The sequence below is a fragment of the Balaenoptera borealis genome, assembly GCF_965194805.1.
Source record: "Balaenoptera borealis genome assembly, chromosome: 1".
Taxonomy (NCBI): domain Eukaryota; kingdom Metazoa; phylum Chordata; class Mammalia; order Artiodactyla; family Balaenopteridae; genus Balaenoptera; species Balaenoptera borealis.
In genome coordinates, this window is record NC_138860.1 from 111661969 (window position 1) to 111674466 (window position 12498).

The 12498-nt window shown below is 49.5% G+C and overlaps 1 protein-coding gene across 1 annotated transcript in view; it reads left to right on the forward strand.

Moving 5' to 3' along the window:
- The window catches only part of ABCA4 (ATP binding cassette subfamily A member 4), a 126498-nt gene that overhangs the window by 6879 nt on the left and 107121 nt on the right, over positions 1-12498 (forward strand). Inside the window, exons 2-5 of the mRNA XM_082386887.1 lie at positions 268-361; positions 1763-1904; positions 4341-4480; positions 10284-10411. Coding sequence (XP_082243013.1) covers positions 268-361; positions 1763-1904; positions 4341-4480; positions 10284-10411 — 504 coding nt within the window. The remainder of the gene's footprint in view (positions 1-267; positions 362-1762; positions 1905-4340; positions 4481-10283; positions 10412-12498) is intronic.

The following is a 12498-nucleotide window of genomic DNA, read 5'->3' on the forward strand; positions in this document are numbered from 1 at the left end:
TTTAACGAAAGTACTGTGCTAATGCAGTTTTCTAAAATAGAGGCAGAATGGAACCCAGAGGGACACCAAGTCTTGGTAGTCTAATATATCAAAGTAGAGGCAGTATGGGAGATGGGATTTTAAAAAAGGAAGTCCTTTAGGTAAATATACCACAACCAAAGTCCTATTGCATAGACAGACACTGAAGTGAAGTATGTCTGCTTTGGGTATGTTTCCTGTAATCTCGTAGCATCACTGGTCTTTCTCTCTTTTTTTTTTTTTTCCCAGATTCGCTTTGTGGTGGAACTTGTGTGGCCTTTATCTTTATTTCTGGTCCTGATCTGGTTAAGGAATGTCAACCCACTCTACAGCCAACATGAATGTAAGCATAATGGGGGTGAGGGTAGGGGGAGCCTTGCCAGGCCTGGAGGTCCTATCCATTTGTTTAGAAAGGTTTTGGGGGCTGGGGGTGCCAGGATCTGATCTGCTTATCATCATTTTATGCCTACGATTCAGAAAACAGAGATTCATCGGCGTTATGCAAACTAACTTTTAAATCCTACACATTCTATGCAGATACTTACATATGGTTACTGAAGAATTGTGTAATTATTTTTTATTTGGTTGTTTTTTTCCTATACCTAAACTCTTCCTGACTTTAAAGGGAGAAGATTATAGATGAGTTCTCTGAAATATTTTGGAGACAGTTCAGAGATATGTTAGACATGGTGCTAAAGAAAAATGAGAAGGGACAAAAAATAATATATTAATAATATAGTATTTCTTGGACCCCAGAGGTGTCCTGGGACCGAAGGTGAGCCTGTAAGTGCCTCTTTTATACTATGCCCCTCAGAGAAAGCCTTCGTCTGGGTTCTGGCCAGGATGCCATCTTCTGGCTCTAGACAGCTGATGGGAGGGCCTCAGGAGTTATGCACAGCTGCTCAGTCCCCTATTCTTGCTCCTCAGCCTCTTGTTTTTAAGTTTCAGGCCCCAAGTTCTGACTCAGCCTTCTACGCATCAAACTCTTGCCTTTTTACCTCACCCCCCAAGGAGCCCATAACCTGCGCCTGGGCCCCCTCTTGCATGCTTGGGGGTAGATGCTCAATACAGAGTTGTGGAAGGAATAGATGGACCTCTTCTCCTCCTCAAGCATCAGCAACTCGCGGAGGCTTCTTGCGCTAACATCTCTCTGCCTCTCCCCACGCCCCCACCGAAATGATGTGCTCCTCCTCTGTTCCCCCTTCACACTTCCGTCCATGCCTCTATTACGACATTTGTCCATCTCTCCACTACACTGGGAGCTTGAGAGAAGAGACTCTGTCTCCAGCAGATGCTCCTGCTTCTTTTTTTATTTTTTATTTTTTTAACAAATTTATTTATTTATTTTATTCTTAGCTGCGTTGGGTCTTCGTTGCGGTGTGTGGGCTTTTGATTGCAGTGGCTTCTCTTGTTGCGGAGCACGGGCTCTAGGCACACGGACTTCAGTAGTTGTGGCTCCCGGGCTCTGGAGCGCAGGCTCAGTAGTTGCTGCACACGGGCTTAGTTGCTCCGCGGCATGTGGGATCTTCCCAGACCAGGGATTGAACCCGTGTCCCCTGCATTGGCAGGTGGATTCTTAACCTATGCGCCACCAGGGAAGTCCCGCCCCTGCTTCTTAAATGTTGGTGAATGAAGGAAAGCACCAGAAGGGCAGGGGTCCTTCCTGCAGAGGCTCTAGATCCTAGGGCCTGCATCCTACTTAGCGTCAATGACTAACTCCTTGTCTTCATTTCCTGTCTTAAAGGCCATTTTCCCAACAAGGCGATGCCCTCAGCAGGAATGTTGCCATGGCTCCAGGGAATTTTCTGCAATGTGAACAATCCTTGTTTTCAAAGTCCCACCCCGGGAGAATCTCCTGGAATTGTGTCAAACTATAACAACTCCATGTAAGTGCTGAGATTCCCACCATACTAGGAGGAGGCTGTGCACCCTTTATTCTCATCTTGCCCTGGAGTTCATGTGTGAGCACACAGAGCATGTGATGCTGAATGAGTGTTTCTGTGGCTTGCTGAAGCCTTAAACTCAAAGGAGCAGGGCATGTTTCCTCCTTGGAGCATTCTATCAGCTGTCAGGGCACTTGAGGAAAAGGCTTCAAACTAAGACCACATAACACAATTTCTTGTTCCATATATCCCCAAGATGTGACTTGGAGTCTGACTTCAGCCCCCTGCTGAGATGTGTCCACTGCCTCCAGGCCATTCACCTGCTTGGGTGGAGTCACTGGATGAAAACAACTCAGTTCCCCTTCTGTTTCCTTACATCGCTCGCCACGCTGGATCAATTCTGAGAGATCTCTGTTCCTTTAAAAGCCTTCTTGGACATCTAAAGGCTAAGAAAAATGTCAGGGAACCTTCTGAGGGTGAATGAAATCAAGTTTACAAGGTGAAGTTTGCTTCTTGGAAGACAAAGACAATTTCCAAATCCTCTGTCATAAATGCCATCAGTTCCCTTGGTCGGCAAAATCTTAGTATACTGCTTGAGAGCAGAAGTTCTTAACCTGTGGGGCTGACGACCATTCCGAGAATCTGATGGAAACTGATGGCCCCTCTCCCAAGAAAGATGGACACACACACACACAAAACATTACACTGTGCATATGATTTCAGGGGACTTGTGGACTCCAGGTTAATGACCTCTGGTCTGGGATCGAATTCAGGTCAAATTCCATACGAAAAGGGTCTATTTTTGGAATTCCCTCTCAGAGCAGGAGGTAGGGGGACTTGATGTAACATGTTCTATAGACAGAGGCTCAGGGATGAGGACAGGATTGTCCTTCAGCCACTGGGCTGACCTCGAGCTGCAGCTTGTGGCATTTCACCAACAAAGGCTTGTTGGGGAGTAGGCTTCACCTACTTGTATAAACATCAAGTCAGAGGGAAACTGAGATATTTGGTTACTCCAGTTCTTTCCTTAGAGGAGATCTGGATATAATTCCTCCAGGACAAAACTGCATTTTGACTAAAATAAAAAGAACATTTGGTAATTCAGCTTAATACTCAGAGGTAGCCTTCCCCACTGGGAACAAACTGCGACTGCTTTTGCCCTACAAAGGCAGAGGTGAGTAGTTGTGACAGAGACTGCACGGTCCACAAGCCTATAATCTGTTTGCTAACCCCTGGATTATAGGAAGATGGAGGAGGGAACACAGAACACCCACCTTCCTGGGAAAGTCAGCAGATGGCATTTTAGCTGGGCTCCCATGGCTGCAAACACCACCTGGAAGCTTTAATTTACAATCTGTACTTTCAGCTTGAGCCTCCTTGAGGTGCCTGAGAAGAAACACCTGCCTAGAGATCCCACGGGTCCCATGATGGGATCGGGGAGACTTGAAGGCATTTCAGTGGAGGCTGTATGGAGCTTTGGTGGGACTGGCACTGACAGTGTCTACAGATTGAGAGGTGGGAGCTGGGGAAGGGAAGGGGTTTCGGACTCCAGCTGTACTCAGCATGTGAACAAGGAAATCTGGGTTTCATGTTTCACACACACATTATGAGTGAAACATTCATTTGCTTGCAAGGCACAGAAACACATAAACAAGTTTAAGCCTCAGAGGGAAAGATATAGTTTGGACGCCAGATCTTCTTGAAAAGCCAGGAGCAGCAAGGCAGTTCTCAGGGAGTGGGAGAAGAACTGGAGAGCCGTCAGGAGCTGCTCCCTCCCGTCTGGGCCTACAAGGTCCAGCCTCTCTGCCTCCCTCTGGCCTTCTACTCCATTTGCCTCTCTCCATGGACCAGTATCCCCTGCTTCTCAATGCCTGGGCTGGTGCTAGTTGCCCAGTTCATGGCCCCTCAGCTTGGGCAATCAGAAGAGCATCCCTGAGTACCATTCAAATTCCTGGGAACAAATCTGCTTAGCCCAGCTTTATTCTCCTTGTCCATCAGCCTTGGTGGAGGTGTGTGTGTACATGCGTGCAGAGAGGACTTTGCGGGTTAAGCATGGCTGTTAGAACCTGCTCATATGAATGGCTGGTCTCAGAGAAGTGGGTACTGGCTGGGAAGAGCCTCCAGTAATATCTCCTAATATCATCCTATTTAAGGGTTCTTGGGACAGGACACACATAGAGAATGGGGTTGAGAGGTGACCCAGCCCTGGCAAAGTTGGAAGACTTTTGACAACAAATTTCTCACTGCCCATGTTATCTTATATGTATAAGGAAGTAAAAATATCTTTCTCCTTTGCCTTGGCAATATTGAGAGAATACATAATGTAATAGATAGGTCAAGCAGGTGGTATGTTAAAAAATTATACAGGTATTATGATGATGATAATGATGTTGATGAAAATGACAGCTATGTCTTTATTGATGAGGCTCTTTCTTACAGCTTGGCAAGGGTGTATCAAGATTTTCGAGAACTCCTCATGGATGCACCAGAGAGCCAGCACCTTGGCCAGGTTTGGACAGAACTCTGCACCTTGTCGCAACTCATGAACACCCTCCGGATGCACCCCGAGAGGACTTCAGGTGACGTGGGCTTTAGTGTTCTTACTATCACTTGCCTCTCACTTGCCTTCTCCATCAGAGAGACTGAAGATTACAGGAAAGAGTTTGGAGATTTGGTTGCAAAAGATACCAGAGGGTGCAGGAAGGTATGGGACCTAGAGGCAGCATGAGGCTTACCTTGGCAAGAACTCCTCTTCCTGCCAGGCTTGAAGGTGGGAAGTTGGGAAAGAAGGCAGGAAAGGTCTCATCCCAGGTAAGTCCAGAGATAGGAGAATGCGGAGAGAGATGGTGCTCTGGGAAGTCTGAGGCCAGATGAAGGGCTGGGAGCAAGGGGAGGAGTGTGCGGAGCATGGTAAGGGTGTGGAACACTTTCACAGAGTCCTAGAGAGTGACCTACCCAGGACCGTGTGGAAGCAATGCCAAGTAGCAGTAAGGAGCCAGGGAGGTCAGAGCACATGTTTATCATGACATAAATATGTACAGTTATTCTGTTTCTTCTGGTAATATTCAGCATCCCAGGCCCTGAGGCAGAGCAGGTGCAGAGTGGGGGGATGCAGGGCTGGGGGCTGGTAGGGAGGTGCCACAGAAAGTCCAGGAGTCCAGGGGGTTGAGGGTGGTGATTGGACTACACGGATCGGGTTCAGGCTGCATATGGATGGAGGAGAAGCCAGAAGTACTGCAATTGCCCAGGGGAAAATGGAGGGGCAAGAGAATAGAGGTCTTGGAGGGTTCCATGACCCTGTTTAAGGACTGAGGAAATAGCAGGATGGAAAGATTGACAGATGTGGTCAGAATGTGAAATATGCGAATTCAGGATTTCAAAGGCATGCAGGACAGATGAAAACAAGCCCCCAGGTGTGGCCATGGTTGTTGAAGTGGAGCGGAGGTGAAGGTTAGGTGATGGGGAGGGGAAGGAAATGAGAGGCCACGCTGGATGGACACTGAGGTGGTGTGGGTAGGAGAGCCCGTTGGAGTCCAGAAGCGTGAGGAGGAAGGGTGGAGGAGCTCCCTCTCCCATGCCCCTCCTCCCCAGGGGAAGAACTAGAAACAAGCAAAACCCAAACCCAGTAACCACTCTGACATCTCTTTTTAGAGCACAAGTTAATGTTGTGTTTGTCACATCCGCCATAGACTCCTCTGTAGGTGGCTGGAGAGACTGGCCATGGCAGTGGCCTGGGCACCAGCTGGACCACATCCCCTTGCAGGGGCAGATGAGCAGCTGGAAGAGAACAGGGCTGCCAGGACCCCAGGGGTCACTGCAGTCCTGGGAGTGGAAAAGTTTTTTCAGGGGTGGGGCTCAGAGGCTGCGAAGGAAGTGGTTTGTTGCTGCTGCGAGATGTCTGCTCCTAGGATGGAGATGGGGAAGTGACTGTCAGGATGATCTTGGAGGATGACAAGGTTGAGGAAGGGGACATCCAAGGGGACAGGAGGGGCTGGATAGAAAAGCTTCTGCTCGGGGAGAATGGTACAAGCCAACCCCCCAGGGCTCCTCACCCATGCTGCACAGTCAGCAGATGTTTGGTGAGCACCCACCGAGCCAGGCAGTGTGCCAGTCCCTGGGGACAGAGAGGTGGTCAGACCAGTGCTCTCCCCTGAGGGGTCCCTGGGCAGAAGTGGAAGGACCAAGTGGTCAGTGACCACACCATGTGGGGGGCTGGTGGAGGGAAGCAGGGGGGCTTCAAAGAGCACAGGGGAGTCAGGAGGGGAAAGTTGTCCAAGGAGAACCTGACCCTCCTCCCACTGGGCCACCTTCTCCCTTCTCTCCCCATTGGAGTAATAAAGGACACCAGTGTGATCAGATGACCGTTAAGATTACTTCATTACATTCTAATTCTTTCAAAGATAGTAATGCATATACTTTAAGTAGTAAAACCAGATTACAAACACTGTCTTCTTTGCTACTCGGAAGTTTACTAAGATTTTACTTAGCTCAAGCTTAAAGGGCCTTGCAGGGTATGAGCACGGTTAGCATTTTAATAGTGAGGGAAGTAAGGGGAAAGCACAAACAAGAAAGCATTTTTTTCCCCAAGGTTAAACAAGCGGATGAGAACACGGGCTTATCCGACCCCTGGAATGACTGTCTACCTCATTCATCCAGCAGATATTTCATTTTGTTTTCTGATTGTCGGATGGAGTCCGGCTGGGAGGAAATATAAAGGAAGTCATTTCAAACCACAATGTCTCTGTGGTCTTTCAAGCCTGTATATGGGAACCAAAACCACTCCTTCCCGGCCCGACGCAGGACTAGTTTTGAATTGGCACGCAGATGCTCCTTCTGCTGGCCTTCAGGCTGTCGGCGAACGTTCCTTTCAAGAGGGCAGCTTCGGGGCGCTGGGAAAACTGGGTCAGGGAAGGCCAGCCAAGGCTCTCCAGAGGACTTTGGGGCCCGAGAACACAGACTCTGCAGAACCCCTGACCTTGGTGGCCATGAGAGGGTAGAGGGGACCATCCCCAAGAAAAGAGACAGAGTCTCTGAAGGAATTCCAGGCCGGGGACTGAAGTCCACCGTCAGAACTGAAGACGGTTTCAGAGTCTGTCCCAGGGTCCCCTGGGGACCTTGCCGGCTCTGAGCATTGACTCCTCAGCCCAAAGCTGCAGTGGAGGGTTAAGCCTTTGAAAGCGAGGTGGGTGGCTGTAACTGGGGTGTGCTTTTGCCTGTCAGTTCCCGGTCACCTGGGAAAGTATGCCAATGGTGACCCAGGGCATTTTCCTTTCCCAGCAAACCTGTAGTACTGCATTCTCCGCAGAGGAGGATTAATGGTAAAAGACCAGCCATGAAGCCCCCTCCGCACTCACCCCCAAGCAAGCTTTGCGGTCTCTCAATCATCTTTAAACGCTGTCTTCCCCTTAGCCTCACGCACACCTTCTCCTGGCTTCCCCCACCCCAGCCTCAGCTCCCCTGACCTCCATGGGCCTCAGCGGCCCCCTCCCCCAGCCTCTAATCTTCCCAGGGAAGAGAACAAGAAGAACCACATTTTAAACTACATTTATTTTTCTTTCCTCAGGCCCCCAGTTCACATTTCTCCCTCGGGAGTCTGGTGTAGCTGCTGTCTGGTATCGGCCACTGCTTACGCTTTCGGCCCCACGCTCTCCGAACAGGGTGGCCCCCAGCCCTCCTCAGGTGTGCTGAACCAGCACGCTCCTGCCCCTTCTCCCTAGGGCCACGGCAGCCCAGGCACCTGGGTGGGAAACTGGACCAGGGCAAAATCACTCCCAGCTTCCTTTGTTTTGTCCCTTCTCCCCAGCAAGGTATTTGTATGTAAGGTCAGGTGAGGGAGTTAAAGAATAACAAAGAGTTACACTAGTCAGATAGGGCCCTGACTCTCAGGTCAAGACAACAGATATTTATTGGGTGTCTCCTGTCATTCCGCAGACATTTACCAAGGACCTGATTCCACGTCAGGCTCTAATGCTGGGTGTCAGATAGAGGTGACTTGGAGAGCTTACATCTCTGTGCCCAGCATTGCTCAGTATGATGGGGAGTATAATAAAAGCAGGATCCTTAGCTCCCTACTCTCAAGAGCCTCTGTGTGTGTGTGTGTGTGTGTGTGTGTGTGTGTGTGTGTGTGTGTGTGTGTGTTCGGGGTTGCATTGCTGGAGGCCAGAGGATGTAGTATAATGCTGTATACAAAGAAATGATTCAGAGATGAACAACCAAGCTGGTGCCCCAGGGGAAGAAAAAAGGAAGCTGGGTTTGGAAGATGACAGGCATATGTTATTGAAAAGGAAAGAAGGCAAGAAGAAAATAGACCAGCCCCTCTCAGAACCATCCCCCTCTCTTGGGGGAATGCCCCCAATCCATGGTTTCAGTTATCTGTGGTCAACCACAGTCCAAAAATATTAAATGGAAAATTCCAGAAGTGAACAACTCATAAGTTTTAAATTGTGTGCCGTTCTGAGTAGCATGATGAAATCTTGGGCTAACCTACCCAGGATGGAAACCATTCCTTTGCCCAGGTATCCTGCGTGTTAGTCACTTACTAGCTGTCTAGCTTAGCTTATCAGATCGACTATCGCAGTATCACAGTGCTTGTGTATGAATAACTCTTATTTTATTTAATAACGGCCCCAAAGTGAAAGACCAGTGATGCTGGCAATTTGGGTATTCTTTCACTGTGCCTAATTTATAAATTAAACTTCATCATAGGTACGTATGTATAGGAAAAAACATAGTATATATAGGGTCTGGTACTATCTGTATCCACTGGGGGGGGTGTCTCAGAATATATCCACTGAAGATAAAAGGGACTATTATATATTATAGTCAGTTTCCCCTAAAGGCTTTGGGCTTTTCCTAAGCAAAAGGTAGTGATACTGAGCTACCTGGCAGTACAACTCTAAGGGACATCCATTGTGGTGAGAGAGGCTGCTGTGTGGTGGGACCTCGGGGCTGGTTCCCCTGCCCCAGCTGCACGGGCAGGCCTGTGGCTGGCCCATCCCCTTTCAAGAGGAAATTAGTAGCGACATCAATCTGGATAAGACATACACAAAGAAAGTCACAACCTGAACATGAAGGGTGACTGTCAAGCACTTGGGGGGCTAGGCCTCTCGGGGGGCTAGGCCTCTCGGCGACCTGGGGAGAATTTGGGGAGGAAGAGCACTGTGGTGTTAGAAGCTGGAAGGAACAGGGGCATTTGATGATTACAGTTAGTTAGTTAAAGAAGAACTAAGAGATAAGCAGTCAACCAGGCTCCCGGAGACGTTGGGATGTAGAGATAACTGTTTTCATGCAACCCAAATGCTTTCCCTTAATGTTGAAATGATTTCATAAATATCTGGGCCCGTCCCCCTCTTCTCTGGCTGGTGCCTCATGAACTGTAGCAGTGGCCAGCTTCAGAGTGAGTGTTGGCCCTGGAAGCAAGCAGAGAAGGTGGGTGTGCCTCCCCTGGGAGGGGTAAGAATAATATTAATGCAATCAGGTCAAGCATTTTTTTGAGCTGGGAGCTAATAAGCACTTTACACTCCTTATCCTGAGTCACCCCACAACGATCCTAAGAGGTAGATGTGGAAAGTGCAGACACAGAGAGGTTCAATCACTTGCCCCAAGGTCACCTCACCTGTTAGAAGTCCTTTATGCCTCCTTATAAAGAAATTTCTGCTTCCAATAGGTTTTGAGTGGAGCTGAAAGAATGTGACTGAGCTGATCAGGGCATGAAACTGCAAGCCCAGGCAACAGTCCATCCCCCTTTCCCCACGTGAAGATTTTCTTGCCCCAGACAGCTTGATCTCTCTTAGTACATGTCCATACCCTGAGCTTAGAGCCATAGCTGAGATGACAGAATCACCAAGAAGGGTTCTGTACCCCATGACAACGGCACTAATTCCCCTCCAATTCTAGACTTTCTCAGCCTTAGCACTATTGACCTTTTGAACCAGATAGTTCTTTGTTTTATCAGAGAAACGGGGTTGTCCTGTGCCTTGTGGGATGTTTGGTGGTATCCCTGGCCCCTATCCACTAGTATCAATACTTCCCCAGTTGTAACAACCAAAAATGTCTCCAGACATTGCCAAATATTCCCAGGGGGGACAAGACTGCTCCTCACCCCCACCCCATTGTCCAAGACCAACTCCACAAAGCATCCGATGGCCACCACCCCGACCTAACTTTTTCCACCTTGTGTGCCTTCTCACTAAATTTGGCTCGTCTGCTCCAGCAGTAAATGCTGTGACTGCCACTGGCAGGGACCCTGGCTCTTAGGCGCTCCCAGGGAACCCAAAACAGAGCCTTCCTCTGAGAGTCAAGTTAGAAATCAATTCTAGATGTTTTCCCTTTTTTGACCCATCTCTCCTCCAACACCCTGTTCTTTTTTTCATTCCTACGCAGGAAGAGGAATACGAATACGGGATGTCCTAAAAGATGAGGAAACACTGACACTGTTTCTCATAAAGAGCATTGGCCTGTCTGACTCAGTTGTCTACTTTCTGGTCAACTCCCAAGTCCGTCCAGAGCAGGTAGGTGGATGTCATTGGTCAGTGGTCCCTGGAGGGGAAGGGTGGGCACTGAGCCTGAGCCTGAGAAAGGCAAAGGAGACCTTGAGTTTCTTTTTTCCTTCTTGCTTTCACATTCAGAATCATTCACATTCATGCCGCACACTCAGGAGAATACCTGGGGGTCACTTGTGGTGATGAGCATTCCCATCGCAGGATTCTGGAGCGGCGCAAATCCTGGCAGCCCTTAAAACATCTCAGAGTTTATGACTGGAAGGAACCTTAGAGACCATGTGGCTCAAACTCCTTTTATAGTTGAGGAAACTGAGCTTTATTCATGTATTCACCAAATACGTAGAGATGTTTTAGGTACCAGAATACAGTGGGAACAATACGAGGAAACCCCTGACTCTGGGAGCTCATATTCCAGCGGGGGCGACAGGCAATAATCAAGTAAGCCAAGGGCACCTACGTGCGTTTCCAGATTGTGAAAGGGGCTGTGAGGAAGGTCTAGCAGGGTCGGAGTTAAGGAGGGACTGGGGGCAGTTTTAAATTCGATGGGCAGGGAAGACCTTCCTGAGGAGGTGCTATTTGAGCAGATCTAACTGAAGAGAAGGCACCATGCAAATGCCTGTGAGAGGAGAGTTCCAGCCAAGAAAAAGGCAAAGCCAGGGTCTGAGTGTGCTGAGGTGACCTTCGAGGTCACAGAGCCCAATAACGGCTGCAAGTAGAAGCAGACCTCTGATTTCCTGGACCATTTCTTCCCAGTGGCAGGCGAACTCCTTCTATTCCCCCCAAATCGATTTTGTCTGTTTTCATAATCTCCTGTATTTATTCAGAGTGTTTTTACCACTAACATATGACTTTCACATCTGTTAGCGCCTGTGCTCCTCACATTAATCCCGAGATGGGTCAAACAGATGGGGAAACTGACGTGCCTGGTGATTGACTGACTTGTGCACAGCTGTAGAGCTAGAATTGTCCGAGCTGGCACGGAATCCAGGTCTTCTCGTTCCTAGTCCCGTGCTCGTTCAGTGGTTCTCAGGGTCCAAGACCAATAGCCTCAGCAAGGACTGGGAGTAAATTCTCAGGCCCCATCCCAGACTGACCAGCAGTCTCTGCTTTAACAAGCCCTCCAGGTGGTTCTGATGGCTCAGGGATGAGAACCACTGCTCTAGTTTGGGGCCTCATGGGCTCCTGGCCCAGCATCCTGGGGGTGTGGATTCCTAGTGTGATGAACATGGTGAGAACGCTTGATAAGCAGGGGCCTTAGCACAGACGCCCCGCCTGGCTCTCCTGGCCAGGACTGCACCTCCTCTAGACTCCAGGGGAGACGGAGACGTAAATAGAGAATTTCAGGGCCTGTGTCAGTCCTGAGGCAAAGGTCTGCACAGGGTGCTGTCTGAGCCCAGAGAAGGGAGGGGACCCACCTGCCTGGCTGAGATTGGCTCCTTTGAAGGGGGTTTTCAAGCTGGTTCCCAGCACAACAGTGGAGAAGCCCATACCTGCTTTTCTGGCTTCTCAGACCCTGAGGTTTTCACTGAAACTAGACAAGGGGAGCTGAGGTTCAGCCCTGAGGCAGAGTGTCAGGGCCCTTAGAACCCGGCACCCCCAGTGCCCAGGCTTGGCCACAGTGCGCTCCTGGGGCGGCCCTTGGGGTCAGGCCTGGCTGCCCGGCCCTGCTTGGCTCCCCTCCCATCCCAAGCCGGGGGCGGGGGGTGGGCAGCATCACTTGCTCACTTTCCCCTTTGCTTTCTCTTCAGCTCATAAAACTCAAGTCCTGGAAATGCCTGTGATGACTTCCAGTTGGTAATAAAAGGGAGATGGAGATAAGGGCAGGAATTTAGGGGAAATTTCTTTCCAGTTCCTCACCTACGTGACATTTGGGTTTCTAGTTGCTGTGCTGCTGGCATTAGGGCTGAGGCCTTTCATGTGGGGAGAAGACAGGGCCTGGGCCACTGGGGTGTGCCTTTATTTAGTGTTGCAGTTTCTGATTAGCTGATGCTTTCCTGATCAGCAAAACTCAGAGCTTAGGAAGGAGCCCAGCTCCTGCACTCCAGAGGCCGGTCATGTGGACCCAGCTCCCTCCATGCCTCCGTGCCCACCCTGCT